At 38.3% G+C, this 23,547-nt stretch overlaps 1 protein-coding gene and 1 long non-coding RNA gene across 7 annotated transcripts in view; one reads left to right on the top strand and one right to left on the bottom strand.

Moving 5' to 3' along the window:
• EPB41L4B (erythrocyte membrane protein band 4.1 like 4B) overlaps window positions 1–23,547 on the top strand; it is a 168,171-nt gene that overhangs the window by 125,753 nt on the left and 18,871 nt on the right. For all 6 annotated transcript variants that reach the window (XM_085220536.1, XM_085220535.1, XM_085220539.1 and 3 more), the window contains 3 exons: window positions 8,351–8,455; window positions 11,984–12,119; window positions 12,575–12,652. In XM_085220536.1, coding sequence (XP_085076662.1) covers window positions 8,351–8,455; window positions 11,984–12,119; window positions 12,575–12,652 — 319 coding nt within the window. The remainder of the gene's footprint in view (window positions 1–8,350; window positions 8,456–11,983; window positions 12,120–12,574; window positions 12,653–23,547) is intronic.
• LOC146544652 (uncharacterized) overlaps window positions 230–23,547 on the bottom strand; it is a 65,194-nt gene continuing 41,876 nt past the window's right edge. The window contains exons 5-6 of the long non-coding RNA XR_014882371.1: window positions 14,407–23,430; window positions 230–12,108 (exon numbers count right to left, since the gene is read on the bottom strand). This is a non-coding gene — a long non-coding RNA (uncharacterized LOC146544652). The remainder of the gene's footprint in view (window positions 12,109–14,406; window positions 23,431–23,547) is intronic.

Here is a 23,547-nt window from a genome sequence, read left to right as displayed (position 1 = left end):
TATTACATAAAAGAAGAAATACCTGGGAAAACAGGTTATTTATTTATACCCTTGCATATTTAATTTTATTTTATATACTGCCTATATCAACTCAGGACGAAATACAGCTAGCTTGCAATTACTACCTTGCATAGTGAGGAAAGCTTTCTTATGGCAGGTTGCAAAAATATGCTTGTGTGAACACTGGTCTAGTGTGGAATTAGCTGGGCCAGTCACTTTGCAGTTGGTGTTTTTTTGTTTGTTTGTTTTTGTTTGTTTTTAATAGTTCTTTTGAGATATCCTGTATATGAGAGTTAAGTACAATCTCATTTTAATCCTTCAAGTCTGGAGCAAATTTGATGAGAGGTTGCAAATTAATGCTTCCAGCTCATGTTCTCTGGCTTCATTTACTCCATAGAATTGGGAAGGCTAAGAAGAAGCTGTGGTAGTTCACAGCCTCAGTAGTGAGAATTTTGTATGCTCTTAGAAATTCAGCAATTTGGAAAAGTCATTGAGAGAGCAACACCCTACGGGAAGGGCCCAGTGTGCTGCTCCGCAGGTGAAGGGAAGCAAGGATTTTGTCAGTTCCTTTTATGTACCAACAAGAGGAATTTGTCTTTCATGAGCGCTAGAAAAGTCTTTTCTGACAGAACGTTTTCTTCTTTAGTATCATGAGATCTGTCATGGTACTGATTGGGCCAGATGGATTTTGAGGAAGTATCAAAGGTACTGCCTTTCTGTTGGAAAATTCCCAGCACTCAGCCACCCAACTCAGTGTCCAGATTGAAGGACAAGAGCTCAGGGAGAATTTTCTGATATCTAATGTAATTCAGGTCAGAGATTACTGCAGGTTCTTATGTATAGTTTTGGCAAGGCTCTTATCACCTTCCTCCAATTGGATTTTATTATTTGATTCGTTTAGCCTTGACTGATCAGGGTTCAGGCTATCTGCCAGAAAGTTTGTATAACGTATGTAAATATCGCAGAAAATATAAAAATTGTTGTCATGCACTTGATTGCTATCTCTAGTCATTGTTTCCTCTTGATCAGTCTGTCCCATCTTGTGAGGTTTCTCACCTGCAACATTATAAAGGGAATGTGAATCACATAGTCACCTCTTCACCTTTTTATAGACCTCACCTACTTCATAGTGAAAGGACAGGCTGCTAGCCAGATAACGTCCTGAACTTCCCTTTGATAAAATTTCTGCTTAATTGCCAGTCTACTTCATCTGTTAAATGCAATAAACATATGACTACCTACAGAACCTCATCAGGAGAATTCCTTTCATGATTCCTCTCCTTGTTCAGTGTTCTGCCACACAGAAGAACAATCCATACAACTTCCCTAATGTCTGTGCGTGAACCTCCCCTGAAAACTCTTTTAATTATCTATTTTCTCTCTGGCTATGACCACCTGGATACACCTATAATGTGTATGCGTGAGTGTATATGCGCACATTCATATACACTGAGATTGGCTATATTTAATTTAAAGGTCTATGTATCTCTTGTTTTGTTCTCTTCTTCAAACAGCTAAATATAATTCCCGGTATCACTCTGGTGCACTCATTTCAGGAATTTCTGCGTGTGGAGAATTAGGCTGATTTAGTACAGATGTTAGGAACTGTTGATACTTTGGAACAGATCAAAATATCAACTCTCATCATGCATAGCCTGTTTGCCAAGACTAACTTTCATCTTGGGTCATGCCAGTGAAAATGTTAGCAGGAATACCTGGAGTTGAGCAAAGTTTGATAAGCAGTTGAAGTCAAATGTGTAGGACGTGAATTCTGGTGACAAGATTTGCTGATAATGTGCTTTTCCTTCATGGTTACTTGTAGTTCAGGAAAGTTTAGACACGTTACATCTCTATTTCTGGTGATATGGTTGAAGGTCTTCAAGAGTAGCTCAAAACAGGTCCATCACCAACACAAGATCAGGTCAGCTGTGATTTTGTATTGCTGAATTTTGAAACCCTATAAGGTTGAAGATTATGCAGCAAATTACTCATGCAAATTGCTGATCACACATTCAAATGCAAGTTCATGTATTTATGAGGTATGTGCCCAAGTTGTCAGCAAAGAGCCTTCTTCATCTGAAGTCCTCTCATTTTCTGATCAACTACAACAGTTGTTGTCTCTGTTGTGATTTGCTGCTGTGCTCCATGTGGTACATTTACGGACTGCAATGTTTGTTTTCCCTTATAACATGCTTTTGGATTGTTACCAGCTCTGGCATGCTTTACATCCCACATGGTTCAGGATTTGTCTGTGGATTTCTTTCTGTTTAGGCCAACTGCTGCAGCACTCTTTGTTGATCCTTGTTATCCAAATTATCTCATCTTTCATAGGATTGCATATGATTGTGGGAGTAGGTATAAGCACCAGCTGGTGCTTTGTGCATTCATTTATTCCAATTTTCTTTGTAAATCTTTCAATCCAAAACCAAATTACACTGTTACATTAAGACTAATTACATTAGAAGCTGCTCAACATGTAATGTAAAATTAAATGTTATCTCACAGCTTGATGGTGCTGCGCACCAGAAAAGAAGGATGGAAAATATTAAATTAAATCAAGTTGTACAAGCTACAGATGAATGAAGAGAAGTAGTCTTAAGCACTCTTCAGAGCAGGGTAAGCTTTGCTCATGCAAATTGTCAGAATGAGATATCTCTGCAGTGGCTTATGCTTCTGATGTGCACTAGGCTACGAGATTTGCTGCTTTTCAGTGTGACACAGCTATGTCCTACACCTTTTCTTACTGAAAAGATGTAAACATACATAAAACTGTAAGTATAAATGTATCATCAAAGGCAATATGTCACTCCAGGTATTTGGGGCCTTCTAGTGCTTTTCCCTTTCTACTTTTCCCTTTCTATTCAAGACTTCAAGACCCAAAACACAAATTTCATTTAGGAATTTCATAGACAAGCCGTAGTCCACAGAGCTCTGATGGTCACTGTATCCAACAACAAATCTTACAAAACTGTCAAATGACTTCAGCTCTGTAAGGCCAGGGCTTTGACCATGGATAGTTTCTAAGAAGATAGTTTCTAAGCATTGCAGAGCTGAAGTTCTAGGTCATCCAGTGAGAGCTGTGGAGGATGATGTCCATGTTGGCATTTGGAAGCTAAGAATATGCAAATCACCTGGACCATTATGGGCAACTTCTGTCAAGTCAAGGAATTCATTTCCCTGAACTAATAGGCATGTACAAAAGAACACTTAAGCCAAAATTGAAAATGATAAAAAAATTATGAGCTTGGTCTTCCCTGACATGGACTTCAGTGAATCCAAGCAGGTTTTGTTTTCATTGTTTTCATAGAATCACAACAGATTTAATTCAATGAGGCAGAGTTTAATTTTTTTTTTAATTATAAATAAATATCTCCTTCTAAATGTATTATGAAATGTTTTTGGAAAACTAAACATGTTATATATATATATGTTGACATTTTCTTAAAAAAATCAAAAGCTGATTTTTCAGTAAGCCTCCATCTTAAAAAAAAAGAAAAAAGTCATTTTCCAACTGATAAATTTCAACCAGCTTTACCAAACCCAATCTAAATAGCTAAATGCATATCACCTTGGTCTCATTCCAGTAGACATCTTAATGGATCAGCTACTCTGATGTTTTACAAGACAGAACAAGGATACTCAATCAGTGATTTCTGCATCAATTTCATAATTCAGACTGAACTCTTGCATACCATTTCCCTGCCAGTCTGCTTTAATGACTGCAGATAGGACACCTACGTATGTATTTTGACTTCACTGCTGATGTTAAAGACCTCTGTGTCTTGTTGTCTGAAGTCAGATGATGATGAATTACATTCTTTATCTCAGAACTACGGAGAAAGGAGTAGTACTCAGACCTTCCAGCTGAGGCAAAATTGATGAAATACCCCAGTCAAGGTACAAGAATTAAAAAAACCCACAACTTTATTCTGAAAATGTGATGCTGGCAATAGTTTTCAAATGTCCAGATAATCTTCCTGGGGGCTAAACACTTCTTCTGGAAAAAACTGGCCTTTCAGAGTGAAGGGACACATATTATTGTTTCCTAGCTTCAGATGGCTATAGCTTTGGAAAAGAAACAACTGTGTGAAACCCTTAGAGTGCAGACTGAGAAAAGATTTGTTTATGTGTGTTTGCTTCACCTTCTAGGCTACATCACTGATACATAAGAGAAGGCATCTATCAAATAGTTCTCTTCTTGTTTCATTTTTCCTTCTTTTTTCTTCTCGAGATTTCACAATGATGTTACTACTCAAAGGAATCTGTGAAGGCAAAAATCAAACAGTATTTTCTTTTTCCCGTAAATTAGCATGCAAATACAAGTCAACTTTTATGCAGGTATGCTGTATCCTTGTAAACCACGGAACTGTTAACCTCTGCCTCTTGTCTTAGCAATTTTGATCTCTGTGGCTTTGTTGAAGTCTGCTTTTTTTGTATTTCTCAGCAGCTCTGTTTTGGGGTCTTTCTTTAGGACTTTGTTGGCTCAGCAAGGCATGCTCTGCTGGGGCTTTCAGTGCAGAGGTAGCTACTGCTGCATGCTGACATCAGTCCTGATAGTGTCATTCTCACCAAGAGGTGATATGTTTCTATGTGAGGTGCCAAGTCGTTAGTAACTCCATCTTAGTTCGGTGCCTTCATTTTTGTGCTGGAGTGGTTAGATACTGTTATAACAGAAAAGGATACTTATGAATTATGACACCGAAATTGAACTTTATAAAGGAATTATAATATACTACACTTTGTTTTTTCTTCTTTGAAGTCTATGTCATCTTGAACTACAACATTTCAGGTTTTGTTCGGGCTTGCAGAATTTACTGCACATGGGGCCATACACTACAAATGGTCATATCACACATAATGACTCTCTTTAAAGAGGCAAAATTACAGCAAGGTTTCTCTTCAAGAAGCCTACTTTTTTTATTTAAGGTAATAGATTCTGGCTGTAGAATTCAAAAGATAACAATAGACGCCATTCTTCTTTAAAGTTGCTTCTTTTTCAGGAATACCAGTGAGATAGATAAGGCTCCAAGCTGATCAAGCTCAGCACCTCTTGCATCTGGTGTATGAAGTCAGGGTAGCAATGGTTTAGAATTGAGGAAGTACACTTGGGGAGAGCATACAGTGGAGATGAAAAAAGAGTTGTCAGGGATATTTTAGGCTGGTGTTGGAAGGACTACACTACCAAGGTTTTAACGAGCGTGAGAATCAATCTCTGCAGTAGGTAGAAGCAGTCTAACATTACATCTTGTGCTCATGGTAGAATAGGTTCAGCCAACCTCCTTGGATGGAGGCATTGCCTCTGCTGCTTTTCGTTCCAACGTCAGATCAGTTTATGCACCAGCTAACCGGCAGCTGCTGGAAATGTGCCATTAAGTGGTACTCAGGTCTCTCTCAGGGGCCTGATAAATATCATCAGCAGATAATCGCTGCACCCAGCCTCAAACAAAAAATGTTTACAATAATAGAGTTTTTTTCTCTTAAAATTGTATCGTCTTTGCAGGATAAATGAGTGGGATGCAGTCACTTGTAAAGAAGGTGTGTCCTGTGGTGCTGCCTCTTGGCTTTTTCTTTAATTGTTCACTCAAACATGTACAGCATTCAAAGGGAGATAAGAAGATTTTGGATTAGAGAATAGGTCACTTGGTTCTTGATCACCTTTAATCACAGCTGAGTGAAATTTTTCATGGGAACATTTTTATAAAGGAAAGTCAGACTTAAAATGTCCAAACTTTTCACATATTTAAGTCAGTTTCCTTTCTGTTTTTTTGTAGTGATTATAAACTGCTTGAGCTACAAAATGGCATGTTTTTTTTTACAGAAAAAAACAGAATTTGAGGGCTAAGATAACTATTTCAAAAGTCCTGCCTCCTCCCCTTTTTAAAGATTGTAATCCCATGGAATCAGTGGAGGTATACAGACTTCGTAAAATGAACTTTTCTGAAGGAACTGAAATGGTCATTTCTGTTTTTCATTTCTATTAAAATATCTGATTTACTTTCATCAGAGATTATAATGCTATCTTCAGAAATTTGGAGTGGCAATGAACTAGAAATAGATTTGTTACTGTGCTGTTTCCTGAGTCCCTTGATACGATGAGTGCATTGCTCATTATAATTTTTAAGCACCTTTTTCAGTGTAGTTGATATCACTGTTTTTACTCCTGCTTCCTTTAGTTGGTGAGAGAGGTGAGCTTTTGAAACTATCAGCATGGGAAGTTATTGGAGAATTGTAGGAACTGGTCACTCAGAGCAAGAATCTTATCTGATATGTTTCTGAACTTGTGAGCTGAAAATAATGGAGTTATACACATTTACACCCCTTGAGGATTTGACCATCAGATCCAGTCATTAAAAAGGTCTTCACATATTTATCCTACTTATGTCAAAACTTGAATTGAAAATCACTTTGGATAACACTAGCTTACATTTTTTTCAGTTGTCAGAAGCTACTTTTGATCTAGCACCAACTGTCTAAAGAGCAGTCTAACTGGAGCAATCATCCATTCCAAAAGCTTGACTTGAAAATATTGTTAGGGGCTTCCATCATGATGTTGATTCACAGATTTGCAAATCAGATGTACTGACTTAGAGATTAAGAAAAGGCAGTTTAGGCTCTTTTCTCTTCTTAACTGCCAGCCTTGGAAACTCAGAAAGGAGTCTGAAAATTAGGCTGGATTGTTCTTCATTAATCTGATTCTGAAACTAGGAGGGAATGAGCTCAAAGAGGGTAGATTTAGGTTAGATAGAAGAAAAAAATCTTTTACAGTGAGGGTGGTGAGGCACTGGAACACGTTGCCTAGAGATGTGGTTGATGCCCCATTCCTGGAGACTTTCAGGTGAGGCAGGATCAGGCCCAGGGCAACCTCATCTAGCTCTGGTGTCCCTGTTCATAGCAGGGGGGTTAGATTGCACGGCCTTCAGAGGTCACTTCCAACTCTTAGGATTCTATGATTCTAATGAGATCTGAATTGTGTTGCAATCTGTACTGGATTCTTGAAATTAATGGGATCAAAAAGCAGGAAAACAGTTGACGAAAGTTTTTGCACGAGAAGTGGAATTAGTCGCATCTTGTTTATGATTTGCATGTCCTTAGTACTCTTGCAGAATTCTTTCATGTTACGATATGTATGTAGTGACAAAAAACACACAGGAAGCCTGAAAATATAGTCTGAAGGCTACGCCTTCCTACTGTGCTCAGTTGTAGCTGGACAACAGGTTCAGAAGTTATCAGATAATTAATACATTTTTAAGCCCACATCGGCATCAGAGGGAACTGCAATTTTGAAGATTATGTGCTTATCTTATTATGACTTTAGAAGAGTGATTTGCAAATGGACTCAAAAAATTCAACCCAAACACATAATTTTAGAGACAAGGTTGAATCACTTCTGCCAGTTTTACTCAGTACATGAGTAGTCCTAGTGGCAATCATTAAGGCTACTTAGGTACTTAATATAGTATCTGACTTCAGATTAGATAACGAAAACAGCCCACACGTTATTTGTTAATCAAGACTTTGAATTTACTCCTTCAATATTTGGCATATTTATTGTGTTTATAGCATTTCTAATACACATGCAGTATATTTAATCATAATGTGTTGCTTCACGTAAAAATAGTATTTAAGTGACATGAAGAGAAATGAATTATCTTAAGTTCATGACTGAAAATATTTCTTTCCAAGGTCATGAAAATCTTGTATCCGAGTCTAAGTCAACTCTAAGAATAAATGGTTGAGCAGCAGATCCTTTTACGTGGGTCTCCTCATTCCCATTTCTGATCTTTGCTGGAGCTCTGCAGTTGTGTTTCACATTCATGAGCATCTGAAACATATTTCAGTTTTGCATTTATTTCTCATAAGTATATATTTTTTTGGATCAAATTCATTAGTTCATTTTCCTTGAACTGTTCTTTCCAATACAGTTTTTACCCAAAATTGAACATTATCCTTCGATTTTGAGCAGAACAGGTTTTGCAGTCCATAAAATTAATTTTTGCTAAAAGCTTTTTGGGTAAAAATATTTCTGACATGACTGAATAGCTGGGCCATTATTAAAATGTTGTCTTTTGGAAACAGCAATGCTTCCACATGGGCTTTTACATAGGTTCTGTATTTTTAATCAGCCACTGCTTTTATAAAAGGCGTGCAGTGCACAGGAGAGTGGATTCACATGTCCTTTTCTGTTCATGCACACTGGCCCGTGGACTATAAATGGAACAAAAGGATGAACTTCAATGAGCACTTGCCAATTTGCAAGATAAACATGTGTTGATGAGTTAGAACTTTGTTAACATGCCTGAAGTAGTTTAAATAAAGACTGTGCCACATATATTTTTCTTGTTATTTTTAGAAGTCCAGCTCCAGTGCGACCTGAAACTACGCCATCATCTGGCCCTACAGAAAAGCAGGAAATTAAAGTTTCTCGTGTGAGGAAGTTAACAAGACAGTACAGCTTGTGAGTAACATATAACACTATCTTTTTGTGTTATAAAACACTATGTTTTTGCCTGCTACAGCTGTGAAAGAAGGAGATGCTAATTATTGCTCTAGCTATGCTTTCTGAAAGGCATGAGTGCAATTACATGATAATGATCTTAGGCTGATACCATTCCTTTCATCTCTGAGAATCTTAAAGCTTTTAATACTTGGTGAATTTGCCATCTCTCTGCAGTTACTGACTTCTGATGTGCAACCCCTTCGCGTTTTTTGGAGCTTATTGATTAGAAATTAAAAATCTCTTTTCCACATGAAATGTCAAAGACCTGGTGTGAGTTGGAGAAGGCTGCTCTATCTGCTTCATTACAATCCCATTTGCAAAATGAGGGAAACAGCCCTTAGCTGCTGGGTGTTCAAGTTGTGTTGAGCCATTCCCTCTGGAACGAGTGTCTGTTTCTGTCTCTCTCTCTCTCTGCAATTTTGTCACACACAGATATTACTGAGCGCACTACAGCTATGGCAGCTAAGTTAGCTCTCTTATTCCTGGCAGGAGTGATCTGTGCCTACAGAGATTTGGCATCCCATTTACGTCCAATTCATCTAATTTTAGAGTCTAGAGATAAACGTGGAAATTAGTGTGTTGAGTTGTCTTTCACATGAACTATCAAAACCATCAGATTGGTTCAGGTCATCAGAAACTAGAGGATTGAACAGAGTAGAAAATGAAAAAAAAAAAAAAAAAAAGGAAAAAAAAAGTGTATCAGCATAAATTTACTAGTAGAAGAATGAAGAAAAAAGTTGTATATGCTTTCTCTGTGGAACTGTTAGTATGTATAGTAATTGAACATTCTAATGCCACTAAATATTACAGCACAACCAGCAAGATTTCCTCCCATCCAAAAGGTTTCTAGTAAATGTCAATATGTAATTATTTTCTGTCTCATTGTCAATAATGCTGGCTTTTGATATGGAACAAAAATAACGATCTACGTCACTAAAATTGAAAAATTATTTAGGAGAAGAAAACAGAAGAATGAATCAAATTGAAGGTAGGAGGTAAAGAAGCATCTAGCCAAATCTTTACTTGTTCAAGAAACCAAGGCTAACATATGGGAATGCAGCCACAGCTTGGTAAGCAGACCAATGACAAAGGCTCTTTTACTATACATCAGCCAATATCGTTTGAAAATGAGACCAGAGATGGGAATTGACCACTCAGGCTGGGAAGAGAATTCAGATTCCCATCCTGTCTGCTAATTCTGAAGGTAATGCATAACAGGTAACTTGACAGCGTTTCCTAGGAGTGGTTTCTCAAGGCCTGAAAGCCTGCTTACTCACTATGCCCAGCAGACCTCAAATACCAGTAGGCTTTTTCTTGGATGATACACCATTTCTACTACCTCTTTTTCTACAAGCCAGGACATATTCAAGATGCTTCTGATTTATCGGATTTTTATATAATGCGGGGATTTCTACATAGTCAGTAGGAGAAATGGCTGTGACACTGAGAGGATCAATTATGCTATGCTGTGCACATGGCAGATAATGAGCAGAGCATGACAGCTGATGCTCCTCTTTGAGCACACTAACATGCAGGAATAGAAAACTATGACCTATTGCAGGCATAGTCACGGGTTTTGTATGCATACTTGGAAGATTCTTTGATTTGAGCTTTAACCTACAGGAATTGTTAAACTTGATTCTCCAGCACTACTAGATGCCAAAAAGAGAGAGCAAGATTATGCCATGTAGACAATTTTGAGTTACAGGATACTTCAGCGACACTATGTATGCCAAAACAGAAGATTTCCCATGGGACTAATAAAGTAAAGTAGTAGGATAAGCTAGTTTTGAGAATAGGAAGACAGTTAGAAATAAGTGATTAACTGTCTGAGAAAAAAAATAATTCTCTAGAGTAGAGTGGGACTGGAAAAGGCTATATTTACCTGCAAATAGAAAGTGACCACTAAAAGAGGTTAAATGTTAGTAATTGGACATAGAATAATGAAAATAGATATGTCAGGGTAGGCAATGAAGAAGACCAATGCTCAAACTTTTAACTAGCATGTTGATAGCTTGGTAACTGATAAGACTAAAGCCTACCACTTTAGCTTGCAGATCTAAAGAAGCCGTTCTGAACTGGCAAGTTCTTGACAATTTTCCACTTCCTTATATGCAACAGAACAGCTTTACCCAGCAAGGATGGAGAAGGTGCCAATGTGTTCCTACTGAGAGTAGGGAGCAAGAGCTGAGAAAATGTCAGCTACATGTTTCTGAAAGAGAGATTAACTAGGTCAACAACCAAAATTTGGCGTGTTAAGAAAATGCATACTTAGTAGGTCCAACAGATTTTGCATTCTCTTTCCAGAATGCAAATAATGTATTGTATATGCTCTGGTGATAAATTCTAGCTTTCCCAGAAGAAATAAAAAATGAACTATGAAAAAGATAATATTAATGGCCATACCTTTATATCATAGTAAAAAAGACATTTTGTTGTCAGCCAAACAATCCATCACAGGGCTAGATACTCTGTATGTAATGTAGTTTTGAAATACTGTTTTGCACAGTCATGCTGACTTCAGGTAACACTAAACCAAGTAGAGTTGTGTTCCGCAAGTGTCTGTCAAACTGGCATGGCAGGGTTCTGTGCACTGAGACTATTTAATTGGTAGTTAAAATTTATGCCATCTTCTGAGCAGAAAAGAAGTCATTTTTCCCCATGCTTTAAACTGTCAAACTGTAGTCTTTCCTTTTCACACATCATTCCCACTACTAAAGGTTCTGTAGGCCAGATTGTAACTGCTTATTTCGGAGCAATTCCCATTAGCAATTGGAAAAATTCCGACTCTGGGCCAACTGATACCAATGATTTGTAGCCAATGGGGCTCTACAAAAGTAAATGAAAGTAATATATTCTCTACTGTCTCTCATTTAGTGGCAATGTTAGGTGAGATGCAAAGAGCTCAGCTTGCTGAGCCCAAGGGAAATGTGCAATGTGGTTTTAAATAAAATCTTTTCTTCGTAAACTGAATAAACGGGACAGAAAAAAACCATATCCTTATAAGAATTTTTCTACAGAGCACCTTTCTGGTCACCTTGTAAAGTCAGTTTGAAAATAATATTATGAACTGTGTAATGAGTGTCAAATTCCCCTTAGACTTAAGCCAATAAAGCAGTCGGTCTTGTGGATGGATCTAACTAGATCTGTTATTATCAATAAAGCCAGCTTCTGTAGAAGAGAATATCAACATTAAAGTAGAGTAATATCAAATAAGTTCATGTGTTCACATAAACATGCTCCATAGAAACACTGCTTACAAATCAGAACTATTCGACTTCCATTTGTAGATGAGAGTTGACTAGCCAACTGACTTTCAAGAAATCTTTAAAGCTTAAATTTAATTCAGTTGCAAATTTAGCTATAAATACTGCATTACAGATGGAAGAGTAAACAGAACTTCCAGTGCCTCTTCCAGAACAGGTACAGTTAAAAGTCACGCCATATTTTCTAATGAGAAAATCTGTTTGTTTTTCTCAACTGCAGTGATGAAGATGACCTTCCTCCAGCACTGGCAGCAGCAGCAGCATCAACATCTGTGTCTTCAGCATCTCCTGGGTCACAGAAAATGTGCACACCACAGACATCAGAAGGACAAACACAGCTTTCGCCTGGTGGCAAGGTAAGGTGGAAAGAGATGAGCTTATGTCAGCTGGAGAGTATTTAGGAAGGCTGGGAGGAAGTTGCAAGTAATATTTTTCTTAGATGAAGTAATTCTACATTTCAGAGTAGTTTTCAATGCTTAGTAGTGGCAACATGTTTAACCTATGTTGTAAATGCAACTGCCAGAAAATGTTCAGAGCCTACTTGAAGACCCAACTGAAATCAATAATAAGTTTTCAACAACTTTGGAGGTCAGTAGATCAGGATTAAATTGTTTAACTTGATCTCAAATTTGCATGGTTTTGTTTGTCTGTGTCTCCTGAGTAGCCATATTTTTAAAAAACATGTGCAATTTGAAATCCATTTGGCAATTTATGCTTTAAAGAATTAAAAACAAAATGATACAAAACAGTCCCACCATAGGATTACAGAAACTAAATGCTTTTTCAAAGCTGAGTTTCTCCTTCATTTTAGAGTTCCACAGATGCTGGAAGTACTTTTGCTCTGGAGCCAGGTGACCTTCTGATGGATTTCACAGAGGCCACACCTATGGTAAATAATTATAGTTTGCGGCCAGAAAAATTGTGAAAGTTTTCAATAATTTGTCTGCAGCTGGAATGAATGGGATGCTATGCAGCGTGTTGGATAATGCACAGGAATTAAGTTTGCTTGATTTTCAGTGGTCGAACCTGTCAAACTCAGCTCAGCATCTCAGAAAATCAGTCCACATCAAGACGGCTGAGATTTTGAATGGGGTTCTTTATTGTTGGATGACTTTTCATTTCTCTCTTCTACCTGAATATCTTTACGTCTTGCTGCACTGGTTTCGCCAGCCTCTTTTGACCCTTTAATGTATTCCTTTAATTCCTACTACAATCATAGATTTGCTTCTAGTAGTTTTCTGGAAAATTTATTCTTCTCAACACACGTTTCATTCAGGCCTTATCCATCAGCCAACTCAAAGACGTGTACATGCACTTCCGTGTTTCATTAACGTAGTGCTGTGCTTCAGTTTGAGGCAAAATACTCTATTATTAACTTCTTTTTCTACAAGTATGTGATCTGTTTTTACTTAAAAGCAAAGGAGATATGCTGTCCCACTGAAATCAAAATGGTTCTTGATTTCAGTGATCTAGGGCTTTTACCTCAGATTTCCAGCAGAATACTTGAAGGATCACAATAAGATCCTCAACTTTCTCCAAACTGTCCTGCTTGCAAACAGCTCTAACGCCAGATAGCTGTGCTGCTGTCAAAAGCCATTTTTGCCAACTTCTAGAAACTACATGTAAAGCCTATGAAAAGCACAGCAGTACATCTTACACAACTGTACATGTTAAAATACTGCTCTGGATGTTGCTTTCACTACATGGATAGGTCCTTGTTTACAGTATCATACAGGTATTGTGGGGACATGCCTTTTGCTTCAGAGATATTGTGGTACCAGTCTGTAAATAACTGCATGTGTCCTATTACTGCTGGATGAGTGATGTGGTTACCCTGCAAGCCTGATGAAGTGAAGATTCATCCTTCCTACCTTCTTCCTCACTTACAGAAGGGATGGGAATACCCAGCTGTGGCTTTTTGGCTTTGGAGGCACGTGGCCTTCTCTGCTGAGTCCAGGAGGTCCGCTTTGGGATAATCTCCATTTATGTGGGTGCCTCTCTCTAGGTCCTTGTTGTTAATTGTAATGCTAGACCACATTTATTAGGAATTCACCTAGTATTCTTGGCATACTCCCCGTGAGTCCTGTGTCAGCACTGGGCTGTGGTGTGGGCATGGGATGTGCTATGCCTAGGGACCTGCTGCTGTGGATAAAAAGATAGATTTGGTGCAAGGGAGCTAAGAAGATGCTGAAATTGTCACTGGTATACAGCAGTTTAGGAATGGATGCTTACCCTAAAGGGACAAAGATCTGGAAAGCTCATCTCTCTCATGCAATTTTGAGCCTATTATAAACAGTAGACCTCGAGGGCACGTTATGTTTCCTGTATAAGTTCAGCAGGGTCAGTAAGCAAGTTTTATGTTCTTCACTTACCATCAAAGTCCTGTTCATTATCTCTGCCCTTCAACCTGACACAGCTGAGCAGTTCTTGCATAATGCAGATGTTAAGTCTCTTAACTGCAGAAAATGAAATTTAAGGGTCTTTCTAGCCCTCTGGGACTCCTCAGTGAGAGAGTAGCACCAGGACTAGCAAGGGCAACAGCGCTTATCTCTCCCCCATCTACCATGTAGGAGAGATGTATCTGTTTTTTCAGCTGAACATACCACTGCAATTTGAGCTGTCTACTGAAATGGGAATGATTACCTAGAACCTTCTTGAAGTGCTGGAACACAAAACAATCCCATTCCAGAAAGTGATAGGAGAGGTATCCAGGGCGAAACACCTTCCTCTGTACGTTTCTGGGAGAAGAGTAAATTAGAATAAAGCAAAGGAAAGACAGAAAAAGCTGCAAGGTTTGACATCTTTGCCTGTAGTTTAGGTTGACAAGATACAGGCAGACTGAAACAGACAGGTTACGTTGTACTTCTCACTATTAAAAATGGTACGGGCTAAACTGCAAGTAATGATTCTCTGGACATTGCAAATATATTTCTTATTCTAATTAAAAATATTGTACAGTAGCTTACTTTAGTAACCCAAATTTTTGAAACTGAGTCACGGAGACTTTAGCAACTGGCCTGCTCTAGACAACATGGATTTGTGTTTTGTTTCCGTTTAACAGAAATTCACATTGTAATCTTTCTCTTCCAGCCAAAGAAATAGCTTTTCTTCTCTAGATATTTCACCTTTTCACCATTTCCTCTTTCCTACCCCACCATCCACTGACAAAATTTCTCATACTTCATGTTCATAAACTAGCCCTTCATGACTTTCTTGGTTTTAATATTTTGAAGAGCATGTACTGAACAGCATCAATCAACCCTTCTTGTTTTGTTTAATGTCTGTAAAGGTCAGCCTGTTCTCTAAAGAGTAGTTACTGTGTACAGACCTTTCCCTGCAGTTTCACTGACTATAGATTTCTGTCAGCTGAGGTTTGAATGAAAAGTTTACTTATAAGGGAGTGAGTCTCCAAACAAAAGAAAGCTAAAGGGAAATACATAACTTCAGATATTTGGTAATTTTATTGTGGCAACATGTGCTGTCATTTGAGGGTCAGATTATATTCAGCTCAGCTTTGTGTTAGTGGCAATTCAGTGGTAGCATGCTGGTTTTACACATTGTGGTCTGACCCTTGGAAAGTTGCTATTAATTGTACCGGTATTTGTTTCCTACTCAGAGACATGCACAATGCCTAAAGGGTCACTCATGCTGCCTAATTTGCTTAAGCAAATTAGTTCAGGTTCCTAACACAGTCAGTTTCCTGCATCAGGACATTCAAACAGCTGACTTCTCTTTGGTGTCTGGACTATGGTTCTTAAGTTGGACACCTAAAACCAACCTTTATTTATTTATTTGTTTGTTTGTTTATTTATTGGTTACGATGTGTGCTGCCAAACTTCCCACGTTCACCAAAGGGCTGTTGTTAATTTGAAGCAGTTTCAGACATCCTTCCTACTCTTCTGTAACACTGCTGGCATAGAGTGATTAATAGTCACTGATTCAGGTGCATGATCTTTGTTGTTCAGTGTCTAATCGTTGATGCTTCTTGATGGCCTTGGGTTTTATACATGATTTGCTGCTGTTGCCCATAAAGTGGAACCTTTAAAACGTGCTAAGAGTTAAAGCAGAGCTCTCAAAATCAAATTAACTTATAAAAACGGAAGGATTAGTGAATAGATTGGATTAATGGTATTCAGCCAGCATACCATGCAGGGATCAGAGCAGTCAAATTTGTCTACTCTGTCAGCCTGGAGGAATTACTGTGATGTGCATGAGAACCAACTGAGCTCTAGTGGTCACTTAGTCATCAATACTTGGACTGCCAATAACAGCAGGGCAACAGCAAGGCAGAAAATCATTTTGCAGGAGAAATAGTGTATACTTACTAATGCAGATTGCCTAGAAGTGAAAAGTACCCTTCCGTGATCTGCATGCCTCAAAGTATGAGCTTTGTGCATACTTTTTCGTTTTTCAAGTAAATCTTTTAATTAACTGATTACAACACAATGCATGCTGTCCTTAAAATCATTCCAGTACATGCAGGACAAAATTTCTGTCTTTCTGTACCACTTCATTGAGACTTTAAATACTGCGCCTGGCTTATATGTTATCATGATGCAATGTCTGCTGCATTCTGTATTTCAAAAATGAACTGGATTTTTTTTTTTTTTTTAATACAACATTATACATGAAGAACTGTAGTATCCCAGTATGAGCATCCTTACTGAAGCTTATTAAAACTAGTCTTGTCACTTTCGTAGGCTCTTTCTGCCATCAAGCTGCATCTCTCTCTCTCTCATATTTCTAGCTTTTATGGAACTGGAAATCAAAGCTTAAGCTGACAGCTATTCTGCTCCAGCTTACAGCGAGCATGATCTGTGACACGGGTATGAATGCAGAGCTTTCTTGTTTGATTACAGAAAGCTCAGTCCCAAGCTCCCAAATGAATGTAGCAGCAGCTACATCATGCTGTCAAATATCTTCCCAACCAAAACAGAAAGGCTATATGTTCCAATTTCAGCTTGACCTAATGGAGTAGGACAAAATAAATAAGAATGTACAGTTTTATATATAAAATGGAACTATTCGTAACCTTTAGCTAAGTTTTATAATGCAAGGTATACAGGCTAGTGGCTAAACCATGATCACATCTCAGAAGATATTGGAGAGCATTTATTTACAGCTGGCTGCATACTTGCAAACTTTACATGTTATTTCATGCTGGATCCATTGGAGAAATTTCTAGAGCTTCACCTGCCATCTATTGGCGGAGAAAAGTAAACAGAAAATCATTTGCTTTTTCAAAACTTGAGATACAACATTTAAGAGGCATAAATTATTAGCACGATACTTTAAAATGAAAAATACATGGCCTTCAGTGTAAAAGTAGATATTTTATTTAAGGCAGATTGGAAACAAATATTTTATTTCAATACTACTGTGAGCACTCCTGTTTGCTTGAAGTGATCGCACTGAGTCTGAAACAACGCAGAATTTGATGCATTAACACCTACAGTTTTGGGAATAAAATGAAGGCAACCAAGTCAAAAGGCAGCCATCTGTTGGCGAGGCTCTGAGAAGTATCAGTAACTTTATGGAGGCATCAAGACATCCTTGTAAATTCTCAACAGTTAGTTACAGTGAGTAAATGGTAGTGAGTAGTGGAGGAGAGGTAAATAATCTCATTCCATGCCCCATTAAAATTAGTTATTTTGATTAAAAAAAATGCTGATTATAGGTTTAGTTGCTAAATATTCGTGACGATTTTACAAGCTTGCAATAAGCCAAATAACAAGAGAGTGTGAAATTGTTTCAGTTTATTTATTTTGCCTTCATTTCAAACATCTTTTCACTTTGGTTTTCAGTGCAAGACAGGTAAACAGATCAAACTTTAATAGCTCCATAACCAGTCCTTGTGGTGCTGATTTCTAAATAAAAGTTGGTATAATGTAGTTCAAGACTAGTATATCTGATAAGAGCATTAGGTAGCACCAATCTACTCTGCTTGGCTGCAAATACAGATCCAGTATCTCTGCGTGCCCAAGAGATCTCTAAAACCTCTTAGAGACAAGTTTATAAATGCTTTACTTATTGTGAACTACATAGTGAAGGTAAACTAGGTCTCCTCAAAATAAGTAGACTGTGTAGCATATTTCAGAATTAGAAGCTTTTTACTTATACATCTTTATTAAATATACATACACATATATTTCTTATTAAAAGATGAACCGGAAGCCATAAATATGACCTGCATTCAAAAGAAGAAGTTTTAAAAAATGCTTTTTTCTGAGCCAACCTCTCAACTACAGAATTTGCATGTTCAAATTGGATAGCTTATATGCAAAGGTCAGTTATTAGCAAAACAATTTGATCAAAGGAGAGGTCTGTCTGTTGCGTGTACACCTACATATACAAATAGGAACACAAAATAAACAACAAGTTAAACGTACATTTATTCCCAGTTTCAAGTTTGTGCCCTTTAAGTTCATATTAAACTAAGGAACAGCAAAGAGCAGCAATTGCTAAAGCAAACAACCTTTATACAAAGGGCTTATAGCAGCAGCAATAAATCTAGTTCCATAGGAACCCAGGGAATGCTTTGGATTGAAATATTGATATTGCAGAGGATCTTTTTTCCCGCTGGAGAAAAGGGCATTGCATGTTCAACCAGCTAAGATTGAAAGGGGCACGTAGTAGTGCTCAGGCAATTTGGGTATGAGACATTTGAGAGCGGGTTGCAGAGGGGAGGTGCTCAGTGCTACATGCAGTGCCAAGCTGCTGGGAGCACACCGTCTTATTCAAGCAAATGAAAATTACCCGAGCATCTTCTGGGTTACATAAAGTGTGCTAATAACTAGAGAGGGACTTAATGCATTTAAAAGCAGCCACGGCATTCAAGCAGCCAAAATAATGGGTGAGTCTTTCACACGCCTTGATAGCTGCTACTGATAATGTACACACACAAAGCACTATAAAAACTGATATGTAGCTCTGCACGTAGCTTGAGCACAGCTTTACCTGTGGGTGCCACTCTTATAAGCAGTGTATTGAATTACTAGCATTCAAGGTAACTGAGTGCCTGGGAACGCAGTCAGACTTTGAGGCTGCCTGCTGGATCGTATTTTAATATTCCCTGAAAAATATAAAATGCTTTGCCTGCTACTCAGCTATTTGGGAATTTGCTCCCATTTGCCCATTATAGAGGGGCACGCAGTCAAGAAACAAAAGGAGAAAATGCTCAAAGATGAACTGTGAAAGTTTACATTTACCTTTTATCTGACCCCTGATTTAAAGGATTTAAATTCATAGGCTCAATGAATATTTATTTTCCCTTTATCTGCATGCCAAACAGAACGACTTGGTGTGCTCTATAAATGCGTGACAGATGATTTAACACTTCCCTATTTCTTAAACTAATTGAAAGTGATTTCTGTAAAAAATGAAAATATCCAGAAGGTAAAATCCACTGCTGACTATGCACCAGTGGACACTGTGATAAATTGGATGGGATGTGTACATGAGCAAGAAAAGATACTAAAAAGAGGGGAAGGTGTTGAGTTGAAAACAGTGCAGGTGTATGATGCTGCAATGTGCCTGCTCTGTAATTCACTGCTTTTAAATACTGAATGACTCACTGGCTGGCTTTTAATAAAACTTGTGATGATGATAAAGATGCAATGTCAGAAGATAGTTTGGATCAAGAGGGCGTGAGCTTTTTTCCTGGAGAGGTGATAAAACCTGCCATGCACAATTATTTTTAGTCATTTCTGTACGTTATAAGGTGCCTTTGTAAGTGTCCTCAAGCATTCCATGCGCCTGCCCCATCCCAGCAGAAATCACTAAATGAACAAAGCCTGCCCATAAATCTGGTTTCTGCCTCATCATGCAAGGAGAGCTGGTCCTGGAGCTTAGAACATGGGCTGGCCTTCATAACAGGCCTGTCATATGGTCAAGCTCATCTGAGAAGCCTATTACACCAGAAGGCATTTACACCAGAAATGGTCACTCTTCTACCACCCGTGGGCCCACAGAGAGATGCAGTCAGGAGAATGCTCAGTGACACCCTGTTGCCCTATAACTGAAGTCCGTGAGGCTGCTGCCCTGTGACACGTTTGCTATGCTCGTACAGTGGTTTAATAGCAGCTTGTGAAGAGCTGCCTATGAAGCTGAAGGATGAGGCAGTGTCACAGCTGCACACATAGACCCTCCTTTGTGTGGCTGTGACAGGAATTGGGTCAGCTCATTGATCCCACTGAACACTGATCCCAGAAACAAAATGATTTAGCTTAGGTCAAATCCTCCACGAAACCACAGAGTTTCTCCCGAGGACCAATGGAGTGATAAAGTATATTTGTAAGCAGTGTAGCTTGTGGAGAAGTACTCCAAATGGGACTGCTTTGGCAGTTAAGTAATTTTAAAATGAGGTCTGATGAAATTATGAGGAGGACTCTAAGATATGGCCATCTGCAGTAAAGGACTGGAAATCAGCAGACAGAGACAGTTCTGGGGAAGTTGCTCCCAGACAATACAAAGCACCTGAACCTGCTGGACACCACAGGAGGGGCAGTGAAAGACTGTGCTTCTCTCTTTGTATAATCAGTGTAATGAACATTTTTAGCCCAAAGCTTTCCTAAATATCTCCAGAATAATATAGGTTGCCACCACTTTCCTTCCTTAACCTCAAGTTAAGGAGGGTTGGACCAGCAGAGCTCCTTTCCGACATCAACCATCCTGGATTCTATGATAACCTGAGGATTACAAAGGTTATTGTAGCTTAACAAAAAATAAAAAGTAAAAAATAAAAATGCTACCTACAGCCTGTTTCTCCTGCCTCCCTATCAAAAACATGGTAATTCCACAACAGCAGTAGCTTTCTTTTTTGCTTGAAATGAACATGAGAATAAATGAGGGGATAAGGTAAATGCAAGCAAAGAGATTTTAAATTGGCTAACATCTAGAGGGCAAATCCTTAGCAAATCTTTTAGAACCTGCATAATCTTGCAAATAACGTTTGTGTGGGTTTTTTTTTTTTAATTTTAAATTACTGCTTTATTTTTCAAGTGAATGCGTTTCATATCTTCAGCAGCAGTAAGCAGCTGTAACATCTTCCTAAGAAGAATAAAAGCAAACAATAGACACACTGGGCTTTTCAGACGTAGAGCAATAACTTTTGGATGTACTGGCTGAATCTCCTCTTCCTCTACAGTAATCCATGTAATAGGAAAAGGTTCCACTTCTATTCTAAAGCCTACTTGAAAGTAGATATATCTTTTTGATATTTTGCTTCAGTCTTTTGATAAAGACATATTAATCACTTTTTCTTTGGCCTGAGAAGTATGTACATCATTCTTTTTGTCTCGGCAATTGTGAAATTTGTAATCTCTCTTCTTCAGTAAGAGTAGGGACAATTGCATTTAGACTCCAGTGAGTAACTATTGTATATTTATTTTCTTTCCAACACACCAATGAAGTGACATATGTGTAATTCTAATTCACATTTTTCCAGTCTGATAGCAAGCATGATGCTAACCGCTTGGCTGTTCTGTGGAATTTCAATTGAAAGCCTCCAAGCTGCAACTGAAAATGCAAACATCTGCTTTCTGAGCTGTTTTCTGACTATCTAGAGGGCATCTCAACTTATAAGGATAGCAAAAAAGAGCAAGTAAACTTTCTTTTTATTTACCACTGTATGGGAACTGTTGAGTCACGGCCTGAACCACTGATTGATCACCTGAACAAAGGACTGAGTCAGCCATGGGGGCACAGGTGAAGGCAATTCAGTCGTGTGACCTCCTAGACCCCATTTAAGGGCTGACCCCCACTGGGGCAGGATCTCTTCTTGGAGGTTCCTCCTCTGTGGGGTCTTTCCTGTGAACCTAGCTTTTTGGATACAGGTGAGCATTCCTTTCCTGTTTGCTTCTTTTCCCATTTTCACTACGATAATCTTTTCAGCTGTAACACCAACTGTAACAACCACTCAGCTGAATAATCAGAATTGCTAGGAAATCTTTTCTTCTTTTTCTACTTTGAATTAAAGTAAAATGTAGTTGCCTACATTTTCTTTCCAAAGAAACAGCCTGAATCAAATCTCAGAGAATAGTGAGAAGGTAGAGAAATAATGGGCCGGTTTTGAATGCTTTCATTCCAGCAGTTTTTAACTGTTTCAGTTTCAGATCATGTTTGTTAATCAGTTTCAATTAACTTAGGTTTCCAAACAAGAAGTCATTTCTAAATTAGATACTGATATCTCCTCTTACAATATAAAAACAATATTATTTTATTTTTTCTTTTTAAGTAGGAAAAGAAAAAATCAAATCAGACTGATTCTTTTTTTGTATGTTCAATTTAAATGAAAAGGCATTTTCTGATAAGAATTCCTATGCAGATCCAATAGCAGTCTCTTCTGATGAACCATTAGCGGTACCTGTGTGATCAACAGCTTTCTGTCATCTGCTGATTTGTCCTCTGCTTTTCACTGTTATTCACAACAGTGAAAAAATCTCCTGCTGAGACTTATCTATTTAAATTTGCTGTAGCCTATGTACTACTAAAAAGGAAAAAAAGGAAAAAGGAGGTCCAGTCATTGACTTGTGAGATTTTCATCAGGAATTGCTTTGCCTTTGTACAGAGCATACTACAACAGTCTTATAACTCAGAGGAATGGCAATAACAGAAATACGTGGTAAGATAAACTGATGAATTTCAGTTTGCATAAATCTCAAAATTTTTTTCTGGTAATTGCACAGTTTCTGTTCCTCGACCCAAATACCATAAATCATAATGGAAAATCATTAATTAAACGTAGAAGAAAAAGAGTTGATTAACTTCAGACAGTCGACTGTTGTGATAACTGGATTGAAAACTACTCAACACAGTAGAAAGTGTTATCTTCAGTTCATTTTCACTTGTATCACTAACTGAAAAAACAAAATGCTAAATTTTGGGGGACTAAGGAAAAAAAATTTCAATGGAGGTAGATGTCCTTTACATCATAGCAGTTTAAGCCTGCTGACAAGGAAGCAGTTCTAGCATGGTGATTAGACTTACTGCCTGGATCTTGTCCAGACAATCATTGCTACGGAAGAACCGTGTGTCTATGATTTGTTGTATTGCTGAACGTGAGAATCGTGTCATGCCGTACAAGACCAAAACCCCCCTCTTGGAGGAACAGCACATGAGGTCAGGAAGGTGAACCTCTACAAAATATGTTTAACAAGTTAGTCATTTGTTGTTCCTTTGCCAAAAAAAACAACAAAAAATAAACTAGCTGGAGTCTTGCAAGCTCTCTGATGCACTGGAACATCACCTGGCCACTTTTAGCAATCTGCCAGGTATTACCAAGGTGGCATAAAAGAAAGGAGCTGCCTGTGCTCTCTGGCATGCACACCAAGGCACGAGCATGTGTCCTGCTGTGATCCTTGTTGGCAGTGCTGGAGATTGGAAATTGCGTGCCAAGTACAGTGGGCTTCTGACCATCTAAATTTGTGTGCAATTTGGCACTCATCTCATGCTGCATTTAAATCAAGCAAACTGTCAGAATCGATAATCGTGAAGCTCAGGAACACACATCCAGACATAGCTTGTGTGTTTGCATCAGTGACTGAGCTGCCCAGACTTCAGACAAAGCTCAGTCTCTCCAAAATGTCTGTGATCAGCAGAGCCAGGTGTTTGCTTGTGCTCCTAAAGCAATTTTGCCCTTCAGATGTCTCCTGTCTTGCTGCTAGTGGACTGAAAAAAAAAAAAAAAAGGTGAGGGAAACTGTGCTTTCTATCTCATCAGTAGTATGGATGCTTAGGCAGTGCAAGTAAAGGCTCTCCTTCACATCTACAGTGTGGCTGAAGTAGG

Source organism: Meleagris gallopavo, chromosome 3 (assembly GCF_905368555.1).
Source record: "Meleagris gallopavo chromosome 3, MGAL_WU_HG_1.1, whole genome shotgun sequence".
Taxonomy (NCBI): Eukaryota; Metazoa; Chordata; class Aves; order Galliformes; family Phasianidae; genus Meleagris; species Meleagris gallopavo.
Note: the sequence above shows the minus strand (reverse complement) of the source record. Positions and strands in the feature narration are given on the sequence as shown.